Below are 23,271 nucleotides of genomic sequence, written 5' to 3'. Positions count from 1 at the left end.
CATGAGACTTTGCTCCTGTTTTAGTGTTTCTATTGTTTTTACTGTCTTTTAATGTTTTTATTGTTTTGTTTTATGTTTATGATTAGTCATGTACAGCACTTTGTTGCATCAGTGGTTGTTTTTATAGTGCTCTATAAATAAAGTTCAGTTCAATTCAATAACAAATTCAATGAATTTGCAGCTTCATAATATGTGGAGTAACATTATAAAAAGAACATGAAAAGAAAAGGTATGTGAAAAGCCACATATCAGCTCCGTTTTTGTCTTGGTATAATATACATTAACATTTACATCCCTCTGATTCACGGGTTCATATATTTCCTTGGTAGCTGTGGTCCCTTGAAATTCAGCTATTTTCCCGAAAATGTATTATAATACTATGTAACATTTTTGTTTAACAGTGATCTACAAGTATTAATTACCATCCGATAGTTTGTAAAATCTGCCCATCCGGTATCACCTATTTCCAGAGCCTGCTGGGTCATCTGAATGTTGTTGTTTTAAATCTTAAAGTAGCTTGGGAATATTTTGCAGCTTTTTAATTCAATTCAATTTATTTGTCATTTGGACCCCTTGAGGTCCAAACGAAATGACGTTTCTGCAGCCACACATTACAAACAAATAGACCCAAGACACAACATAATTTACATAAACATTCATCACATCGCTGTGATGGAAGACCAAAAAAAACTTATCTCTGCACCACTGCACCCCCCCCCCCCCCCCCCCCCCCCTCGATGTCAGAGTCAAAGTCAAAGCCCCCGGCTGGCGATGGTGATTGTCCCGCGGCCATTAAAGCCACGTCGGGTGATGCAAGGTCGCACACCGGGTCTTGATGTTAGAGCCCCCGGCGGGCGCTCGCACAGTCCCGCGGCCATTTAGTGATACTATTTTAATTAATCTTTGGTACAATTACATATAGAAGGAACAGATAAACTTCCTAAGATTTTGTTACAGTATGAATATCTGAAAACCACGGAAAGAAAAATTCACTATGATATGTCTTGCTTGTGCTAAAAAGATGAATTTAAATGAAATCTGAAAATGAAATGGTATTTTTCTCTAGCACACTTGAAATATTCCAGCTTTAGTTTCTTTATAGCAGACTGTTACTCAGTGTAAGTGGCTTGAATAACAATTCTCAACAACGACCATGAAAATAAATTGAAAATGTGTGTTTTTTTTCTAGATTTCATTTGCCTCTCGGATTCCTGTTGCATTTCCGACTGGTGATGCAAACTCTCTCAGCAAGAGCATAGTTATGTATGCCTGCACAAAAAATGTAGATATGGCTATTCAACAAGGGAAACAGAAGCCACATGGTCTGACTCATTCCTCATCTGGCATGTTAATTTCTGCTGGCCATAATAAATCATCTGGGAATCTAAAACTGAGTATCTTCACACCTAATGTGCTCATGATCTCAAAACATGCAGACGGATCCTTGAATCAGTGGGCAGTCAGCTTTGCAGAAGAATCTGTATTTTCAACAGTCCTTGGTGTATCTCATAAGTCTCGTTACTGTGGCCATCGCTTTCATCTGAATGACTTGGCTTGCCATTCAGTTTTACCATTACTTTTAACTACTTCATACCACAATGCGCTACGAACACCGGATGGCATGTGCCTTTACAATGATGGATGGAGCTTTGACCCATTACGATGTAGCAGTTCGTGGTCAAGTAATCAGAGGGAAAATACCACAGCAGCTGCCTTCCAGGATTCTAATTCGATATATAGTGAACTAATTTTGTGGCGAGTTGATCCTGTCGGGCCATTGTCGTATTCTGGAGGGGTATCGGAGTTGGCAAGGATCAATTCTCTGCATGTTTCAGCCTTTTCAAATGTGGCTTGGCTGCCAACTCTAATCCCAAGCTACTGTCTAGGTAGGTGATTTTGAGTTCTCAGACACATGCATTGAAGCAGAACAATAATACTTCATGGTGACACGAGAAAATGCAAATGCTTGAATCGTGAGCACAACACAACATGCTGGAGGAACCCAGAGGTCAGGCAGTATCTGTAGAGGAATGGATAGACTATTTTCAGACAGGGACTATATTTCAGACCAATTTGGTCAAGGAAGTGGCCCAACCCTAAATTCAATATTCAATATTTATTACATGTCATTTGAACCTCAGTGAGGCTCAAACAAAACTCCGTTTCCACAGCCATACAAAGACAATATCCTACAGACATACACACAATTCAATTTACAAAAACATCCATCACAGTGAACCCACTGTGATGGAAGGCAAAGTCTTTTCTCTCTCCCCTGTTCTCCATTTCTCTCCCGATGTCGAAGCCCCAGGTGGGCGATGATATGTCCCACGGCCATTTTAGGCCGCGCGGGATGATGTACGGCCCCGCTCCCGGTCTAAATGTCACAATGTTGGAGCCCCCGGCGGGCATTGGAATGTCCCATGAAATGTCATCTGTCCATTCCTTCCACTGATGCTGGTAGACCCGTTGAGTTCCTCCAACACTGTGTTTTGCTCAATTTTACTTCATTTTGCAGACATCACATGTATCCAATTCGCACTGACAAGATATAGTAAAGTTTATAGAATCAAGATTTTATAATATAACTCTAAATCAAACCTATATTTCTAATTTCATGGTTATTTTGGTGCAAAGTTAAAACAGATTGTTATTTGAATAGTTCCAGAAATCCGTCGGATTAAAACTAAAAATTATTTCCATCTAATTTTGGTTGATTTTCATTGTCTTAACCTTTTTTCACTAATCTGTGCACTTTTTCCTTCCCTCCATCTGTGCCAAACTTGCTACGCACTTTAGCAATGGGACGTACTCAGTAATTTTATAGTTGTCCAATGCCAGATGATGAAATTATTATTTTAATTTCAGGTGCATACTGCAACTCTCCTAGTGCATGTTTTGTGGCAAGTGATGGACGGAACTTACGATTATATCAAGCTGTTATTGATGCTAAAAAGCTTTTGAGTGAGCTTTCTAATCCAGAAATCTCTGTAAGTAATTGTTTATTTTTTTTCCAAATACTACTTGAGTATACTAATTTGATTGTGCTATTGACACCCAAAGTTAAATGCAGAAATGGGTTACAGTATGCAGCATTCTTCAGTGCTTAAAATATTACAATCATGATATTGGTTGTATTTGTTAATACCATCAGTCAGTTGTTTCATTAATGTGTAAGGGCACCAAATGTGTGCAGAAATTTGCTTAGAATTCCTCTGTTTAGGACATCAACTAAATCTAGCATTTGGGAGAGAAAAAATATATAAACAAGTTCCGTAATTTCCGTAAAATTAGTAATTTCCCCATTTAGGATAAATATGGCATGTTCTAATGTTGTTTATAAAGCAGTTTATATCATTTCTCACGATAATAATAATAATAATAATACATTTTATTTATGGGCACCTTTCAAGAGTCTCAAAGACACGATGGATATAGATCAGAAACAAATACTGGAAATTTGAGTAACTGGTAGATAATTCTGTGTTCGCCTGTCCTTGAAATTTGTCTCTTGAATCTGAAGATTGTCTAGAACAGAATATATATGAATATTATTTCATATGCTTTAACTTTTTGTTTCAGAGGCTTGTTGGAGAGGTTTTCAGTATTGTGAGTCAACAGTCCACAGCAAGACCAGGCTGCATTATTGAACTGGATGCTATCACTGAACTTGTAAGTCAAATATATCTTGCCTCCTACTTCTATAACACTCTTCACAATCATTTTATGTTAATCTGTGAACATGGAATGCATAAATTGTACTGCAATAACTATCTATTAAGAACTTGCAGTTAGTGCATTTATAATCCAAAGAACACTCCCAAAGTCTGAAGAAGGGTTTCGGCCCGAAATGTTACCTATTTCCTTCGCTCCATAGATGCTGCTGCACCCGCTGAGTTTTTCCAGCATTTTTGTGTACCTTCGATATTCCAGCATCTGCAGTTCCTTCTTGAACACTCCCAAAGGCCTTCCAGGAAATTAAGTACATTTTGAAGTGCAGTCACTGGTTTATATTGAAGTCAATTTGTGTACTGAATCAGCCACAATTAGTAAAAGAACAAAGGGATCATAACCAGGTAATTTGGTTTCTGAAGGAGGGTCTCGACCCAAAACATCACCCATACCTTCTCTCCAGAGATGCTGCATGTTCCACTGAGTTACTCCAGATTTTTTTGTCTATCATTGGTTTAAACCAGCATCTGCAGTTCATTCCAACTCAATTTGGTTTCAGTTATTGGTTGAGAGATTAATATTGCCAGGGCATGGGAGAAAACATGACTGCAGCTCTTCAAATGTGCCTTAAAGCCTGTGTCCACTGAGAGAAGCAAGGTCTTGTTCAGTGCCATAAGTGAAAAGCAACACAATCCAAGTGTCATGCACTGAGCAAGTCTCTATGTATTATATTTTTTAGCTCAGATTGCTGAATCGCATCATAACTTTCTGACCGAGAACATTTAATCCATTCTGCTCTGAACTAACCTTGCTGAGCGCTGACTTAGAAATGGCAATTTAGGTCGTTTTTCTTCACATCCGTGCAGCCAAGATGCTGCCTCTAATAAAAATGAATTGGCCATTTACTGCAATTATACAAGAGTATATTGGGAACATTTCAAACATGAACGTAAAAAAAGAGAAGCAGGGGTTGGATGCCTGCCCTGCCATTCAATACAAACATAGCTAATCTGTTGTAATTGCAGACCAGTTTGGCATCACCCATATTTTCCCAATCTTTTAAAAATGTATCTTTGTCCACTCAGAATCTGCAGCATTCTATCCTCCACACCTCGCTCTGAGAAAAAAATCATATGCATCTATTTTAAATTACTGCTCCCTTATCTTGTTACTATGTCTTCCCATTTGACATACTCCCATTTGTGGAAACATCTCAACATCTATCTTGCCACTTCCCACTTGAGATCATGTATGTTTGAATAAGAGTGCCCTTCAATTTCTAAGCCCTTAAAGAATGCAGGTCTTACTTTTTTAGCCATTCATGACATGGCAGGAATCAACTGAGTAAATCTCCTCTGGACTGCCACAGTACTCGCATATCTATATATATATATATATATTACTAAAAATCTAATCTTATTTGTATGCGTGTGTGTGCGTGATATTCCAAAACCCTGCCAAAACGGTACACGATAGCATTACAATTTTTGGCCCACCTTACTCACCATTGTCCTGCGATGTAAAAGCAACAAGTTTCATTCAGATTGATGTTATATTTTACAAGTTATTGACATTTAAAATTTAAAATAACTTGAAACAGCGCCCCCACTTGCCGGGCGCGCCTGCTTAGTTGGGGGAGGCCCGTCAGCCCCACGCGTGCACAATGGGCCCGGTATCCGCACTGTGTGTCCGGGGATGGGCGAGGCCACGCCGGGGACCCTGGGCCTGGGCACTAGGGCTGGATCTGGCGGCGGCGCTGCTGCTCCGGACCCACACGGCAGGGTCCAGGTTCGGGGCGTGGCCGATCCGGGGAAGGAGGAGAGTGGAAATATGAGGGAGGGTGAAGAGGAGGGGGAGGGAGTGCTGGAGATGCGGAGGAATGGAGGAGCATAGGGGTAGGAAGAGGGCTGGTGAGGTAATGGAAATATTGAATTCAAAGTTATTAACTTTAACTTAATTTCTGCCGTTAGTGCGGGCCTGTCAGCCGCGCATGCGCAGTTTGGTGGAATATTGCGTTGGGGGAATGGGACCCAACGGGTCCACACTTGGTCCAGTACTTTGATAAATAAGGGGAGTAAAATTGTATGCAGTACTCCAATTGTGGCCGTACCAATACCCTATATAATTGTAACAAGACCTCTTAATTTCTAGACACCAAACCACTCGCAAATCACCTAATATGATTTACCACCTTAATTGCTGCAGTTGCATGTTAACCATTTTTTGCTTCATGCATTAAAACTCCGCATTCCCTATCTACCTCGATCCTCTACTCACTTGCAGACTTTACAAAACACTGATTGCACTGCACTTGAACTATTGTGTGTGGTTCTGATTGTCACTTTAGCAAGGATGCAATTGCCCTGGAGAAAGTGCAGAGGAGATGCAACATGATGTTGCTTGGATTGGAGGACAATGTTGTTGGTTTGGCAAGAGTTGTTTTTCCTGAAGGTTAAGAGGCTGAGGGGTAATCTGCTAGAGGTACATAAAATTATGAGAGGCAGAGATAGTGTAGATAGAATCTATTTTCTCATGGTTAACACATCAAAAACTGAGAGCATAGTTGAAGAAGAGAGGAATGAATTTTAAAGGGAATCCGAGGAATAAGTTTTATTTTATACGAAGTGGATAATATCTGCGAAAGGTGGTTCAGAATCGGATACAATATAAGCATCTGGATAAACAGGGTCTGATTAGGAACAGTCAACATGGATTTGTGCCTGGAAGGTCATGTTTGACTAATCATCTTGAATTTTTTGAAGAGGTTACTCGGGGAATTGATGAGGGTAAAGCAGTGGATGTTGTCTATATGGACTTCAGTAAGGCCTTTGACAAGGTTCCTCGTGGAAGGTTGGTTAAGAAGGTTCAATGGTTGGGTATTAATGGTGGAGTAGCAAGATGGATTCAACAGTAGCTGAATGGGAGATGCCAGAGAGTAAGAGTGGATGGCGGTTTGTCAGGTTGGTGGCCAGTGACTGGTGGGGTGCCACAGGGATCTGTGTTGGGTCCACTGCTGTTTGTCATGTACATCAATGATCTGGATCATGGTGTGGTAAATTGGATTAGTAAGCATGCAGATGATGAGCTATCTGTATGCTATGCTGAGTATAGAAGTTGGGATGTAATGTTAAAATTGTACAAGGCATTGGTGAGGCCAATTCTGGAGTATGGTGTACAATTTTGGTCGCCTAATTATAGGAAGGATGTCAACAAAATAGAGAGAGGCAGAGGAGATTTACTAGAATGTTGCCTGGGTTTCAGCAACTAAGTTACAGAGAAAGGTTGAACAAGTTAGGGCTTTATTCTTTGGAGCGCAGAAGGTTAAGGGGGGACTTGATAGAGGTTTTTAAAATGATGAAAGGGATAGACAGAGTTGACGTGGAAAAGCTTTTCCCACTGAGAGTAGGGAAGATTCAAACAAGGGGACATGACTTGAGAATTAAGGGATTGAAGTTTAGGGGTAACATGAGGGGGAACTTCTTTACTCAGAGAGTGGTGGCTGTGTGGAATGAGCTTCCAGTGAAGGTGGTGGAGGCAGGTTCATTTTTATCATTTAAAAATAAATTGGATAGTTAGATGGACGGGAAGGGAATGGAAGGTTATGGTCTGAGCGCAGGTATATGGGACTAGGGGAGAATATGTGTTCGGCACGGACTAGAAGGGTCGAGATGGCCTGTTTCCGTGCTGTAATTGTTATATGGTTATATGGTTTATATGATACTCAGATAGGTGGTGTTGTGGATAATGAAGTAGATTTTCAAAGTCTACAGAGAGATTTAGGCCATTTGGAAGATTGGGCTGAAAGATGGCAGATGGAGTTTAATGCTGATAAGTGTGAGGTGCTACATCTTGGCAGGACAAATCAAAATAGGACATACATGGTAAATGGTAGTGAGTTGAGGAATGCAGTTGAACAGAGGGATCTAGGAATAACTGTGCACAGTTCCCTGAAGGTGGAAGCTCATGTAGATAGGGTGGTAAAGAAAGCTTTTGGTGTGCTGGCCTTTATAAATCAGAGCATTGAGTATAGAAGTTGGGATGTAATGTTAAAATTGTACAAGGCATTGGTGAGGCCAATTCTGAAGTATGGTGTACAATTTTGGTCGCCTAATTATAAAAATAAATTGGATAGGTATATGGACGGGAAAGGAATGGAGGGTTATGGTCTGAGTGCAGGTAGATGGGACTAGGGGAGAATAAGTGTTCGGCACGGACTAGAAGGGCCGAGTTGGCCTGTTTCCGTGCTGTAATTATTATATGGTTATATTATATGGTTATAATTGTTAGGTTAAGAGGCACATACCCACCTAAATGAGTACAACATAGTTGGAGACACAAGGGACTGCAGATACTAGAATCTTGAGAAAAACAGTTCTAGGGTAACTCAGTGGGTGAGGCAGCAACTTGCGAGGGAATGGACAGGAAACCTTTCAGATCAGGACCCTTCAGCGTGCAGTCCTACTATGGGCAAATGGGATTGATGTAGATCAGGGGTCGGCAACCTTGTTCTGCATAGGGGCCAGGATGCATGTCTGTGAGCAGATGGCGGTCCACATCCTTATCTCCTGGCCCTTCGAGGACGCCACCTAGTTACGGGCGCACACGGACATGATGCACCTACAGACCATTGTCTTGGCTCTGTCCTGAAGGCGGTGGCTCGAATACTCATACTCACTTGTCCCCGGCCTATTGGCAACCCCGATCCTGACAGTGAAGCCCAGACACAGAAGGTGCGCGGCAGGATGCAGTATAGCCGGAGCTCGGCGGCTCTGCCATTGCGGCCGCCAGCGCAGGCTTCCTTGCATCATCGCGCCTGGGTGCCGCGGCCTCGGGCCCGGGAGGTACCGGTGATGACGGACGGCTGCGGGCCGGATGATTACGGGGGGGAAAATATGCCTGCGGGCCGGATAATTTCAGGGTACAGGCCGCAATCAACCCGAGGGCCGTAGGTTGCCGACCCCTGATGTAGATGAACTTAAAGCTTATTGACATGGACATGGTGAACCTGTTCCCATGCTGTTCCACCCTATGACTGTACACATTAAAGAGTCCATATAATTTCAAATGTGTCTTTTAATTCCTCTTACTGCAATATATAACCTTGGATATATATAAACTGCAGATCTGCTGCAACTCTCAGCTCTTTTAAATCTAGACTGAAGACTTTTCTGTTTGCCACTGCCTTTCAGTAAACAATACAATTTATTAATTACCTATACTGCACTGTAACTTCTATTCCTGGTTTTATTCTATTTTAAATATTTTATTTGATTGCTTTTAATTTTGTTATTATTTTATCTGAATAATCTAATAATCGTTTTACATCTAAATGTCATTTTATATGTGTTTCTTTCAAATGCTTTAAATGTTTTATGTAAAGCACTTTGAATTACCTTGTTGTTGAAAGGTGCTATACAAATAAACTTGCCTTGCCTTGCCTTCACACAGAGTCAGAGTCAATTTAATTGTCATTTGGACCCCTAGAGGTCCAAACGAAATGCCGTTTCTGCAGCCATACATTACACACAAATAGACCCAGACACAACATAATTACATTTTACATAAACATCCATCACATAGCTGTGATGGAAGGCCAAAAAAAACTTATCTCTCCACTGCACTCTCTCCCCCATGGGATTTCCCAAGTTTTTTGACGATTTGCACAACATCATTGTATTAATACAGGTTTTAAATAGCCTCATGGCAGCATGCTCTTCTGCCTATTTTCATGTCACCACAAGCTTTTAGTAAATTCAGTCAATAATTGAGTGCTAAAGACTGATCTTTGAAAGTATTCTACTATTTACCTTTCCAGTCTGGGAAACGCCCATTTATTCTGATTGTCTTTCCAATTGTAATCAATTTCCCTCACACTCTTTCCTTTCATAAAATCGCGTCTTGTTTTTATATTTTAGACTCTTATCATCTTCCCAGCAACCGATGTTAAGTGAACAAGTGTAGAGCCTTTTGTTTTCCCTCTCCTTTTCAACAAGAAGTTTCCATTTGGCTAATACCCTCCCAGAACTCTGAATGTTGTCAACTTTAACCAATGGTTCTGCTAGCTCTCCAGCCATTTACTTTAAAAGCCTTAATTGTTGACCATTGGATCCTGGTAATTTATCTATCTTTAGTTTGATTAGTCTTTCCAAAACATTGTCTCTTATGATATGAGATCGTTATAAGTTTTTCCATGCCATTTGAATGTTTTCATTTCCTTTTAATTTTTTTCTCTCTCTTCGCTATCTATCATATCTTTCTTCCGTCATCCTTAGCAGGTTTTTCCATGTTTTTTCGTTGTCCCTCTTCCTGTGTTTTTATTTGAAATCAGTTGTGACCTTATTCTAATTTTGCCTTTCATGCCATTTTTACCCTTTTCAATCTTGTGTGGTGCAGTTTTCTTTGATGCTCCCTTTGTCATTTTTCTTTTTAAGTTTTTTTGACCCATGTATGAAGTATTTACCAGTTTTATTTGATAATTATTTGACTCTGGCTTTATTTTAGTACGGGAAAGAAACACAATTGCTTCATGTCTTTAAAGAGGATTTTATATTAGTTAATCAATCCATGAAAAGGCAGAAAAATGAAAGGAGCGGAACAAACAAAACAAGTCCACGGCAGGAAACAGGTATAAAGTCTTGTTTAGTGTTATCTGTTTACATATTTTTGGGGGAAATCTCAAACCTGAATATGCTGGAAATCTGAACAAAACCCCCAAATAATGGAAACATTCAGCATGTTATGCAATATTTATGGAAACAGAAAATATTTTTAATGTTTCAAGACAAAGACCATGATAATTGAATAAAATGAGAACTCGAGCTAGAATTAAGTTGCAGATATGTTGGGAGTGGTATAGAATAGCTAGTGACTATCTCTGATGGAGTGTAGCCAAGGTTGCCGATATGATCCCAATGTTTAGGAAGTCATCTAGTTAATACATATTGGAGAGAAGTTAAAGAGAGAGGAAATAGAAATACTTGGCAAAGCTGTGAAATGCAGGCCAGAACAATTGTAAAAAATTTATACAAAAAGAGAATTCTGAGAAATCCCAGCACATCAGGTGGAGAGTAAAGCATCAATTAATATTAAAGATGGATACAGTTTCAACACAATTGGTCAGTTCTGATAAAAATTGAATTGGGGGAAATTATTGAATTTGATTTTGACTCCCAAAAACTGCAACTTCCCCACTCAGTAGATGTGCTGCTCCTCACACATATGTTGGTCCTTGGTGGAACAATGTAGGAGGCCACAAACAAATAAAACGGAGAGGAATGGAAAATAAAGTAACAAGCAACAGGCTGAGTATTTCCAGCATTTTCTGTTTTTATTATATTTTTGCCTTAGAGGTGCTTTTGAAACCATAATAAATGTTGATGATATGTGTGATTTTTCGTTGTTTACTGTGTTTTTTATTACTTTGCTTTCCAACACCATGGAATTGAAAGTATCATCTGTTGCACTTACTGTGGACTCATGATCCTTAAATTCTAATGGGCCCAGGTCAAACATTGATAAGTAAATTTCCTCCTTAGTACTGAGCATATTTTCTCAGTGAATATATTGATATAATCTCTGTTGAACAGTAGTTGGAATAAGTACCTGTGAGTAGCAAACAAAGATAATAGTAAGTGCAGAATGTCAAGATCCCCACCAAACGTGAGACCTGAAAGTCAAAGTTGTCTGACTGGGTCTGAGGGAGGTGATGAGAAAACTAGTAGTGATAAGGTAGTAATAAGATTCTGCATGCCCACAGTGATTCCCTGGAATTCTCTGTAGAAAATATTCTGACAGGATGCATCTCTGCTTGGTGCGGCTACTGCTCTGAAGCTGCAGAGCGTGGTGAAACCACAGACAATGGTGAACACAAAGTTAACTAACTGATCACATCCTTATCAATCTACTTGTTGTAGATGCTTTTGTCGATGCCATTGTGGTGGGAGGCCCACGGCAAATACAACGCATCTTTACATCGAGGAAGCTATTAAGGATGCTATTTATTGATTTGTGCAGCGGTATCATTCTTTACTGGTGGATAGTTTAACAGATATTCGGAGGAGGATGCTTCATGAGCATCTCCAGTGCCAACAATACAATGGCCTAATATGAGAGTGCAAAACACAAAGCTGGAATAATTTAACCATCTTTAGTCTGAAATACTAAGTGAACGATCATCCAAACTGCCATTTGGAGACCAGTCTAACTGATTTACTTGACTCACTGTGACATTAACAAACTACTGAGAGCACTGGATATAACTAAGGCACTGGAATCAGGCATCACTTCAGTTATGGAGCTACAGATAGTCACCACAACGTTTTGCTTCTAGCCAAACTTAAAATACAATTACAAAACTCACACCTGCCAAATCAAGTGTAAAATTGCCTTGATTTTCTTCTAATGGCTAGAGTAATTTAATCATGCTCATTATTCACAAATTAGACATTAACAAAATAATGACATGTTGTTGAAAGTACTATCAAGCTAGGTTTATTCACCAGTGTTACTAACTGATAATAATAATAATAATAATAATAATAATAATAATAATAATAATAATAACTTATTTATAGAGCACTTTAAAACAACCACAGTTGCAACAAATTGCTGAACATGACTGATCATGGACAAGAAATTATTACATAACAATACAAACATTAAACGAAAGAGTAAAAACAATAAAAATTAAAAACATTAAAAGCACTAAAAACAGGAGCAAAGTCTCAAGCAGTGTCAAAAGCCAAGGAACATAAATGTGTTTTAATACTGGTTTTGAAGATGGACAGTGAGGGGGCCTGTCTGATGTGCAACGGCAGGGTGTTCCAGTGATGACCAAGGCTGGGGAACCAAAGGCTTCCCTGCAGTCTTAATCCAGAATGGTCAAAGGAGCTAAATTCAGGAGATGAAGTGGGAGCAGTGGTATTTGTATTGTCAGTACTTGTGGAGAGAAAAAAAACATAGTTGACAACGGATTGTTGATTTCTGATGGAAAGTCCATCAGAAGTTGAAATCAATGCACAACATTGCACATATGGCCTCCAGAGTCATTTGTGTAATGAGTTCAACGGATTCACCACCCTCTAGCCATAGAAATTCCACTATATCTCCATTTTGAAGGTACATCCTTTTATTTTGAGGCTGTTCCCTCTGGCTCTGGGCTGTCCATTACAGAAAACATTATTTCCACTCTATCCAGGCTGTAAAGGTTTTGAAGGATCACTCAGGCAAAGGTTTTTCCTGTAATACTCAGAAGTGAGATGCCCCTGTAGTTGTTGCAATCACGGCAATCTCCCTTGTCCTTATACAGTGTGATGATGTTAACGTTACACGTGTCTTGAGGGACATTTATGGTTATTGGGGGGCAAATAATCTCTGCCTAGGACATTATTGCAAGAGATGCTATATCCAACCACTTTGTCACTTTATTAATAATCTTCCCTTCAGGAGATGTTCTTGGTGAAGGATCTATTTCCGTGCTGTATAACTCTGTGACTATATGATTGCTCCATGTTTGGCTCTAATGATATCTCTGCCATTTGGCACCTAGATTAATCATTTACCTTGCATATTGTAAATTGTTGGATATTTTCACCCAAACTATGTTAAGTAGTTTGTGTTTTAAGAATTTGAATCAAAAGGTATTGACTGTATTTTTATTTACATTTTGTAAGCACCATTGGATTATTTCACCAGTTCAGTTAATGCCCTTTTGTCTCAGCAATGTATAGTACGTAGAATGCACTATATAACCAATCTCTATTAACTTACAGAAAAGCCGCAAAATGGATTTTCCGAAAAATTCTTTTTGGTAGTGATTGAGCATAAACAGAACAGCCAATCGCTATTGCATATGTGGCATTTACACCTGAAATCCGATCCAATCTCCATTGGTAGGTGCCTTTGAAAAGTTGCATTGAATGTAGAAATTGCATAGCGTGCAGTTTAACAATTGAAGGTTAACAAACGTTATGCCTGAATGTTGGTCTTTGCTTTTCCATGCTAATGTAAAAGATCAGTTCTGGCAACCTTCAAATATTAACTGTTTTAATCATTGGAAAAAAACAAACAATGCCTCAGTGGAACCTGAGATGAAGTGCTTTCGATTCATTCCAAAGGCATAGTGCTCCAAATAATCTTGATGTGCTAATTTTAGGCTACTTTTATTTTATTTGTTTATTTTTTATTTGTTCCGAACAAGTAAAGACATAAATAAGAATAAATAACAACAACAAAATCGAAGTAGTTAAACAATTGGACATTCCAGGCAATATTTGCAAAGCAATGAAAAGCATAAAGCAAAATTTAAATGTCCAACACTTTTTCTTTACAAGCTCGAAAAGGTGTGAGAAGAAGAATAACTTATTTAATCTCACCCCTTCTCCCTAAACCCGTCTTCCATATTTAATAATTAATTAATTGATAATAATAATACCCTAGACAATTTTTAGAGATGCATACAGACAGTTACAGAGAAAGGTTGAACAAGTTAGGGCTTTATTCTTTGGAGCGCAGAAGGTTAAGGGGGGACTTGATAGAGGTTTTTAAAATGATGAGAGGGATAGACAGAGTTGACGTGGAAAAGCCTTTCCCACTGAGAGTAGGGAAGATTCAAACAAGGGGGCATGACATGAGAATTAAGGGACTGAAGTTTAGGGGTAACATGAGGGGGAACTTCTTTACTCAGAGAGTGGTAGCTGTGTGGAATGAGCTTCCAGTGAAGGTGGTGGAGGCAGGTTCGTTTTTATCATTTAAAAATAAATTGGATAGTTATATGGATGGGAAGGGAATGGAGGGTTATGGTCTGAGCACAGGTATATGGGACTAGGGCAGATTATGTGTTCGGCACGGACTAGAAGGGTCGAGATGGCCTGTTTCCGTGCTGTAATTGTTATATGGTTATATGGACATATATATACATACAATTGATATACACATACAAGTAATATGTATGAAGTAACCAAAAAAACATAAATAAATAATAAATAAACATTAACCCCTGTTTGTCAACCAGCCCCTTCATCCCTGTACCTTGTGAAAAAAAGTTTTTTGTATATCATTTTGAACTGGTTCATATTTGGACATTGCTTTAACTCCACATTCAAACTGTTCCACAATCCTACTCCACAGACCGAAATACAAAAAGTTTTTCTGGTCATGTGGACTCTTTGTACCTTAAAATTAAATATTCTTCTTAAATTATAACCCCCCACTCGCTCATTGAATAATTTTTGTATATTTCCAGGTAAGTTTTTATTTTTGGCCCTAAACATTATCTGTGCTGTTTTAAATGCAACCAAATCTTCTAATTTTAATAATTTTGACTGTAAGAATAATGGATTAGTGTGACCCAGATACCTGACATTGTGAATAATACGTATTGCTCTTTTTTGCAGAATAGTTAATGAATGTAGCGAACTTTTATAGTTATTGCCCCAGACTTCTGCACAGTAATTTAAATAGGGTAAGATGTCACTATTGCAACCCACTCATTTTTCAATGTCTCAGATGAGATGAACAGACGAAGACAACATTCTCTGTGGAAAAACTCAAATGTCTTTAAACTAACTGTAAGAAGGGAATAAAATCCAATATCTGCACTGTTTGGTGTTGCACATGGTAGACATGAATGCTGCACTCAGTGAGTTAAACAAGATGGGACTTGGTCTTTTGGTCATGCTCTCCCAAATGTACTAACCTTATAAGAATATTAAGATATAATCTTGCTGGACATCAAGACGGTGTATTTCTTGAGGGTATATTGTAGAACATTTGGCAGAGCCAAGATTGGCTTCAGTACAAATGATTGAACAACAGATTCCCATAAGAATCGCCATTTTGAATTTGTCCATTGTTAAGATTCTAACAGAAACATAAAATGTATGTTGACAAAAATGTATTTAACCCACTTTTTTTTAACTAGTCTCCCACCTGTTCACTTGTCCCATGGAACATCTACTCAGATCTAAAGTTAATTTATTTTATTCTGTTTCATCAAACTTGTCTTTCTGATATGAGCCTGTAAAATATAATAACATTTCTTGACCTCAGAGCAAAATGTGTAAAAAGATTATGATAATGTTTGCAATATTACAGTTTAATGTAATCAATGGTTTTTTTTAGATCACTCCACTAAGAATTCTTTGGTGCCTCCAGAGGAACAGAATGGCACTTCCTCTGAAAAGATATATTCACCTTTCTTCAAAAAATATCAGGCTTGTAAAGCAAATTTACAAAGCGCCAGTCGACTTGCTCTCATCTCAACAAGAGTTTATAGCCGAGAGTTACCTCTGCCAGAAGGTGTTGAAATTATTCGAGCCACTCCCTCTGCAGGTTAGTTTGTGCTCAGTTGCTAAAATGAAAAATGGTTCTTTAACTATTTGTTTTACAAACTAACTGTGACTAGAAATAAATGTTAAGCTTGAATCTCTATATAACTTGTCAAATACAAGATAAATTTGTTCTCTATGATAAATGTCTGAAATAAGCGACGACAACGCCAAAAACTCTATCAAAAACTCTATGATAAATAATGTTTAAGAAGGAACTGCAGATGCTGGAAAATCGAAGGTAGACAAAAATGCTGGAGAAACTCAGCAGGTGCAGCAACATCTATGGAGCGAAGGAAATAGGCGATGTTTCGGGCCGAAACCCTTCTTCAGACTGATCGGGGGCGGGGGTGGGTTTTCCTGGGGACAAGAACATCGAAAAAGGAGGAGGAGCCCGAAGGCTGGGGGATGGGAGGAGACAGCAGGGGGCGCTGGGGACGAGGAAGGGGAGGAGACAGCAGGGGGACTGAGGAAGGGGAGGAGACAGCAAGGACTAACAAAATTGGGAGAATTCGATGTGAATTCTCCCAATCTTGTTAGTCCTTGCTGTCTCCTCCCCTTCCTCAGTCCCCCTGCTGTCTCCTCCCATCCCCCAAGCCTTCGGGCTCTCTCCTCCTTTTTCCTTTCTTGTCACCCGCCCACCCCATCGCCCCCGATCAGTCTGAGGCCTCGATAGGCCCGTTTCGGCCCGAAACATTGCCTATTTCCTTCGCTCCATAGATGCTGCTGCACCATGAATACTATGCTGAGTTTCTCTGCAGCTTTTTTTGTGGGATTAATAAAGTCCTATGATAATATAAATAATGTTGGATTAACAAGTTGGGTTCTTTTATTGCTCTCTCCAGAAATTCTCTCTCAGATAAAGTATTAAACTAACCCATTTCCATGGGAAAGTAAGTGATCTGATTCGATGGTACTGGCGTCAAAAGGAACAGGGGGGATTTTTCACCCTCTGACCAACATTCATCACAGAGAGGACATCAAAAAAAACCTCCCACTCCTGTCATCGTGACATCCCACTTTGTATATTGTTATGTGCAGGTTAACTGTTAATGTTGCCAACATTGTTTTAATAACTTCAAAAATACTATAAAAAATAGCTACTAATTGGGGGGGAAATTAGGTTCCAAACGATTCTACAGTAGTGAAATGTTTTTTTCATCTTTAATTATTTCCCATGGACTCACAGAAATGTGAAAATGAGTAAATACAGTAAGAAATAGGATTTAAGTAGTGCATTAAAGATTTGAGGGAATCCATAAGCTTTTACCATATTTTACAATACAGGCAGTCCCTGACTTGCATAAGGATTACATACCATAAACCCTTGCGCAAGTCCGATTTTATGTAAATCTGAATCACTATCACCATCCACTGCCCAAAATAACTGACAGAGTATTAACCATCTTCGCTACATCCAGGGCACTTTCTGCGGCGCGCAGTCTTTTGGGTGAGCACCGCCATCATTGTCAGCTTGTTGCCAATATAAAGTTGAATGACCATACAGTGTTGTGGAAATTTCAAACTGCCTTGATTGCACCAGGGACTAAGTACAGAATTGTTTGCGTAACTGCAAGTTTGCGTAAGACGCCTATTGCGCAAGTCTGGAATTGTCGGTCAAGAAGGGGAAAGAATATTTCCCTGGTGCTAAGGGAAAGGTTGCTCAATAGTCTATCTGTTTCAGTGCAGCTTCCTGCAGTGAGCAATTGTGGAAAAACCATATAACCATATAACAATTACAGCACGGAAACAGGCCATCTCGGCCCTACAAGTCCATGCCGAACAAATTGTTTTCCCCTTAGTCCCACCTGCCTGCACTCGTACCATAACCCTCCATTCCCTTCTCATCCATATGCCTATCCAATTTATTTTTAAATGATACCAATGAACCTGCCTCCACCACTTCCACTGGGAGCTCATTCCACACCGCCACCACTCTCTGCGTAAAGAAGTTCCCCCTCATATTACCCCTAAACTTCTGTCCCTTAATTCTGAAGTCATGTCCTCTTGTTTGAATCTTCCCTATTCTCAAAGGGAAAAACTTGTCCACATCAACTCTGTCTATCCCTCTCATCATTTTAAAGACCTCTATCAAGTCCCCCCTTAACCTTCTGCGCTCCAGAGAATAAAGACCTAACTTATTCAACCTATCTCAGTAACTTAGTTGTTGAAACCCAGGCAACATTCTAGTAAATCTCCTCTGTACTCTCTCTATTTTGTTGACATCCTTCCTATAATTGGGCGACCAAAATTGTACACCATACTCCAGATTTGGTCTCACCAATGCCTTATACAATTTTAACATTACATCCCAGCTTCTATACTCAATGCTCTGATTTATAAAGGCTAGCATACCAAAAGCTTTCTTTACCACCCTATCTATATGAGATTCCACCTTCAAGGAACTATGCACGGTTATACCCAGATCCCTCTGTTCAACTGTATTCTACAATTCTCTACCATTTACCATGTACGTCCTATTTTGATTTGTCCTGCCAAGGTGTAGCACCTCACATTTATCAGCATTAAACTCCATCTGCCATCTTTCAGCCCATTTTTTCCAAATGGCCTAAATCACTCTGTAGACTTTGGAAATCCTCTTCATTATCCACAACACCCCCTATCTTAGTATCATCTGCATACTTACTAATCCAATTTACCACACTTTCATCCAGATCATTGATGTACATGACAAACAACAAAAGGACCCAACACAGATCCCTGAGGCACCCCACTAGGCACCTGCCTCCAACCCGATAAACAGCCATCCACCATTACCCTCTGGCTTCTCCCATTCAGCCACTGTTGAATCCATCTTGCTATTCCTGCATTTATACCCAACAGTTGAACCTTCTTAACCAACCTTCCATGAGGAACCTTGTCAAAGGCCTTACTAAAGTCCATATAGACAACATCCACTGCTTTACCCTCGTCAATTTCCCTAGTAACCTCTTCAAAAAATTCAAGAAGATTAGTCAAACATGACCTTCCAGGCACAAATCCATGTTGACTGTTCCTAATCAGACCCTGTTTATCTAGATGCTTATATATATTATCTCTAAGTATCTTTTCCATTAATTTGCCCACCACTGAAGTCAAACTAACAGGTCTATAATTGCTAGGTTTACTCTTAGAACCCTTTTTAAACAATGGAACAACATGCGCAGTACTCCAATCCTCGGGGACTATTCCCGTTTCTAATGACATTTGAAATATTTCTGTCATAGCCCCGGCTATTTCTACACTAACTTCCCTCAATGTCCTGGGGAATATCCTGTCAGGACCTGGAGACTTATTCACTTTTATATTTTTCAAAAGTGTCAGTACTTCTTTTACTTTGAACCTCATAGTATCCATAGCTACTCTACTAGTTTCCCTTACCTCACATAATTCAATATCCTTCTCCTTGGTGAATACCGAAGAAAAAAAATTGTTCAATATCTCCCCCATCTCTTTTGGCTCTGCAGATAGCTGTCCACTCTGTCTCTCCAATGGACCAATTTTATCCCTCGTTATCCTTTTGCTATTAATATAGCTGTAGAAACCCTTTGGATTGACTTTCACCTTACTTGCCAAAGCAACCTCATATCTTCTTTTAGCTTTTCTAATTTCTTTCTTAAGATTCTTTTTACATTCCTTATACTCCTCAAGCACCTCATTTACTTCATGCTGCCATAATATAATCATGCTGCCTATAAAAACCAACCAGGCTTTTCAGCCAAACCGATTGAAGAATCCCTGGAGAGGCAAATTATTTAAACAAGACACAAGGAACTAAAGATGAAGGAATCTTGAATAATCCACAGTGCTGGAGTAACCCAATGGGTCAGACAGCCCAAAGAAGAATCCCCACCAGAAGCACAGCCTATCCATGTCCTGCAGAAATGCTGCTGGACCAGCTGGGATACTCCAGCACTTTGTTTTGTTAAAATAAGGAAATATAAATTGGGTTTCAATCGGATACAGAAAGTAAAATTGAATATTAGGAAATACAGGTGTGGTTTGGAGAGAAAAATTAAGGAGAAAGAAAGCTTTTCAAATTTTATTTTTTCAAAGGATCTTCAGCACTCATTAACCAGTTTTGACAAGGAATCTTTGATCTCAAGTTAATTTTATTTTATTTCCACAGAAACTTGCCGACTAGCTGATCATTTCCAGAATTTACATTAGTTACAGGAACAGGATTAGGCCATTCAACCCATTGAGTCTACTCCGCCATTCAATCACGGCTGATCTATCTTTCCCTCAACCCCATTCCCCTGTCTTCTCCCTGTAACCTTTGACATCTTTAATGATCAAAAACCTTTTCATCTCTGCTATAAAAATACACAAAGACTTGGCCTCTACAGCTGCCTATGGCAGAGGTTTAGGTTTATAATTTGTCACGTGTACCGAAATACAATAAAAAGCTTTGTTTTGCATGTTATCTGAACAGACCAGTTACTGTATCCACAAATACAATCGTCATACTCGTACAATAGAGCAAAAGGCTCCATTTGTTCTGTTTTTGTTTCAAATATGCAGCGTTTGTAGTTTTTTTTTCAATTTGGTACTCATTAATTTGTAAACTAAATGTTATAATCTGCCTTTGGACAAGTATCTCAAGCCTATAACATTGCATTCTGTTGAAGGTCGACTCTTTCAACACGAAATGCAATACTATAGTCTATGATGAAGCAGGATTACCTGAAAACTTCCAGTTTGGCAGAAAGTATCTAGAGATTGGTCAGAAAATTGTCACCATAACCTCGTAATATGGGATTTTATTTTCCTATGATTTAAGTATTGAAGAACCTATGCAAATAAATAAGGGACCAATGAGGGGCTACAATCATAATTAGAACTATCATTGGTATAGAAAGCAACAAGATAGAATGGCGGAAAAGATCATACCAAGGCCAATTTTATTAGAGCCACAACAAAATACAGATGTTGGAATCTTGCATAGAGCTTAAATGTACTGGAGTAATTTGGTGGGTCATGCAGCATCTCTGGAAGATGTGGATAGGTGATGTTTTGTGTTTGGACCTCTCTTCAGACAATTTTAAGAGGCTGAGGTATGGTTTGCAACGGTCAACTCAACAGCTACTTGAAGATAACAGTGTAAGTGCCGTGGAAAACAGTCAAAGTGGAATAGTGAAGACTCAAAACAAATATATCTATTAATACAAATTTAAGACCTCCCTACCCCAAGGATATCAAGAGCACAATGCAGCTGAATTAAAAACACAAAACCAATTAAAACTGAAAATCTGCTGGAACGTAAAAGATGAAGAGATGAAAGTACAAAAATATTGATAAATAAAATGACAGGGAGGGGAGGGGAAAGAAGAGGGAGGGTAAAGAGGAGGGGTGTGTAGGAGAATAGGGGTAGGAAGTGGGATGGTGAGGTGCATTTGGGGAGGATTGCCGTGACTCGCGTCACAACGGGGATCTCTGGCGTCACAACAGGAACCCCTCAGCCGCGCATGTAAGATGCGGACTATGGGTGAGTGGTGGAATATTGCGTTGGGTGACTGGGCCCCAACGGGTCCGCACCTGGTCTAATGATTTTATACACCTCTCTAAGATCACATTCTTTTCTACATTCTTTCCAGCTTAGTGACACCCTTCCTATGGCAGGGTGATCAAAATTGAATACAGTACTCCAGGTGTGGCCGCACCAATATCTTGTACAATTATAATGTGATGTCCTAACTTGTATATCCAATACACTGATTGGATGTACCAAATGCCACCTTTACCACCCAAACTATCTGGGATACCACTTTCAATGAACAATGCAGCTATACGCTAAGATCTCTCTGCTCTACAACACTCTGCAGGGTCCTACCATTCATTATGAAGATCCTGCCCATGTTTAACTTCACAAAATACAACACTTATCTGCATTAATTTCCATTTGCCATTCCTCAGCCCATTTGCCCAGCGGATCAAGAGCCTGCTGTGACTTTTGTTAACCATCCTCACTATCTACAGTACCACCTTCTTTGTGTCATCTGCAAACTTACTAATCATGCCCTAGACATTCTCAACCAAATCGTTGATATAAACGGAAACGGCAATGGGCCCAGCACTGATCCCTGAGGCGGACCACTCATCACAATGCTCCTGTGCGAAAAACACTTCTACTATCCAGCTCACAACATAGCCTTTGTCTTTTCCTGTATTCTTTTTTTTTGTTATGGAGATTTACAAAGATGTTGCTAGGGCCAGGAAAAACCTTCTAGGCAGAGGTTATTTTCTTTGGAACAAAATATATTGAGGGACATTCAATTGAGGTGTTTAAGGTTCAGAAAAGAATGGCAAAGGACCTTATCACCTTCTGAGGAAGCAGGGTCCCGACACAAAATAGTATCTATCTATGTTCTCCAGAGATGCTGCCTGATCCATTGAGTTTCGTCAGTAATTTGTGTTTTTTTTAGTAAACCAGCATCTGCAGTTCCTTTTTATTACATTATGACCTATTTTCCTAATGGTTAGATCAATGAAGAGCCATAGATTTAAGTTAGTTAAGATAAGGTTGCGAGTAGAGAAAACAAATAAATCACTTAATGAATAATGGAATTAGTTGCCTGACAGAGTAAGATGCTGAAACCCTCCACATTTAGAAAATGCCATGACGTGCACTTGGGAAATCTTAGCAGGTCCTTCCTGGGTTATGAAAATCCAAATTAAGAACAACAATGAATGAGCATTTGGGAGACTGGATGAATAGAGATGGATTTGCCAATTGTTGCAGGGCTTCAAGCATCTCCTGTCTGGTGGAAGTGGGCCATTTCCAGCTGTCTTCTTTTACAACCCCACCCCGATCCGTGGCTCTGTGAACTCTGTCTCCATTTAAACTGGTGACTGGAATGTGAAAAGGATCTGCAGTTGATTGCCTTCAGATTAAGCTATGGGGCACTTTAAAAGTTACTGTCAATTAACAAAGCAGATCTCTTGCATTCTTTCTGCCGTGTATTAGCAGCTTCAGTACTCATCATTATCGTTGAGTGAAAAATATCCTGTAGGAAAGGCATCTCTACTTATAACATGAGATTCAATATGAAATAGGGCCATGTTATGGATAGTTTTCTTTGAACTGAACACCTCCATAAAGTGAGTCCACCTGTATTAGACCTGGGTCTTTCTTGATTGTATGGATGCACACAAAACACTTGATTGCTCATATTGCACACTGTTTTTGAAGACTTTTGTTCCCTTTCTGCATACCTACAATTAATACCGAGGCTGTAAAACTAAAACAGTATCCACATAACTTTAGATTTAT

The 23,271-nt window shown here is 39.4% G+C and overlaps 1 protein-coding gene across 1 annotated transcript in view; it reads left to right on the top strand.

Moving 5' to 3' along the window:
• LOC129694298 (dmX-like protein 1) overlaps window positions 1-23,271 on the top strand; it is a 216,936-nt gene that overhangs the window by 86,160 nt on the left and 107,505 nt on the right. Inside the window, exons 12-17 of the mRNA XM_055631009.1 lie at window positions 1,190-1,886; window positions 2,869-2,990; window positions 3,583-3,672; window positions 10,174-10,297; window positions 13,443-13,562; window positions 15,793-16,002. Of these exons, the coding sequence (XP_055486984.1) occupies window positions 1,190-1,886; window positions 2,869-2,990; window positions 3,583-3,672; window positions 10,174-10,297; window positions 13,443-13,562; window positions 15,793-16,002 (1,363 nt within the window). The remainder of the gene's footprint in view (window positions 1-1,189; window positions 1,887-2,868; window positions 2,991-3,582; window positions 3,673-10,173; window positions 10,298-13,442; window positions 13,563-15,792; window positions 16,003-23,271) is intronic.

The sequence above is a fragment of the Leucoraja erinacea genome, chromosome 3 (genome assembly GCF_028641065.1).
Source record: "Leucoraja erinacea ecotype New England chromosome 3, Leri_hhj_1, whole genome shotgun sequence".
Lineage (NCBI taxonomy): Eukaryota > Metazoa > Chordata > Chondrichthyes > Rajiformes > Rajidae > Leucoraja > Leucoraja erinaceus.
This window is presented reverse-complemented; position numbering and strand designations above follow the sequence as displayed.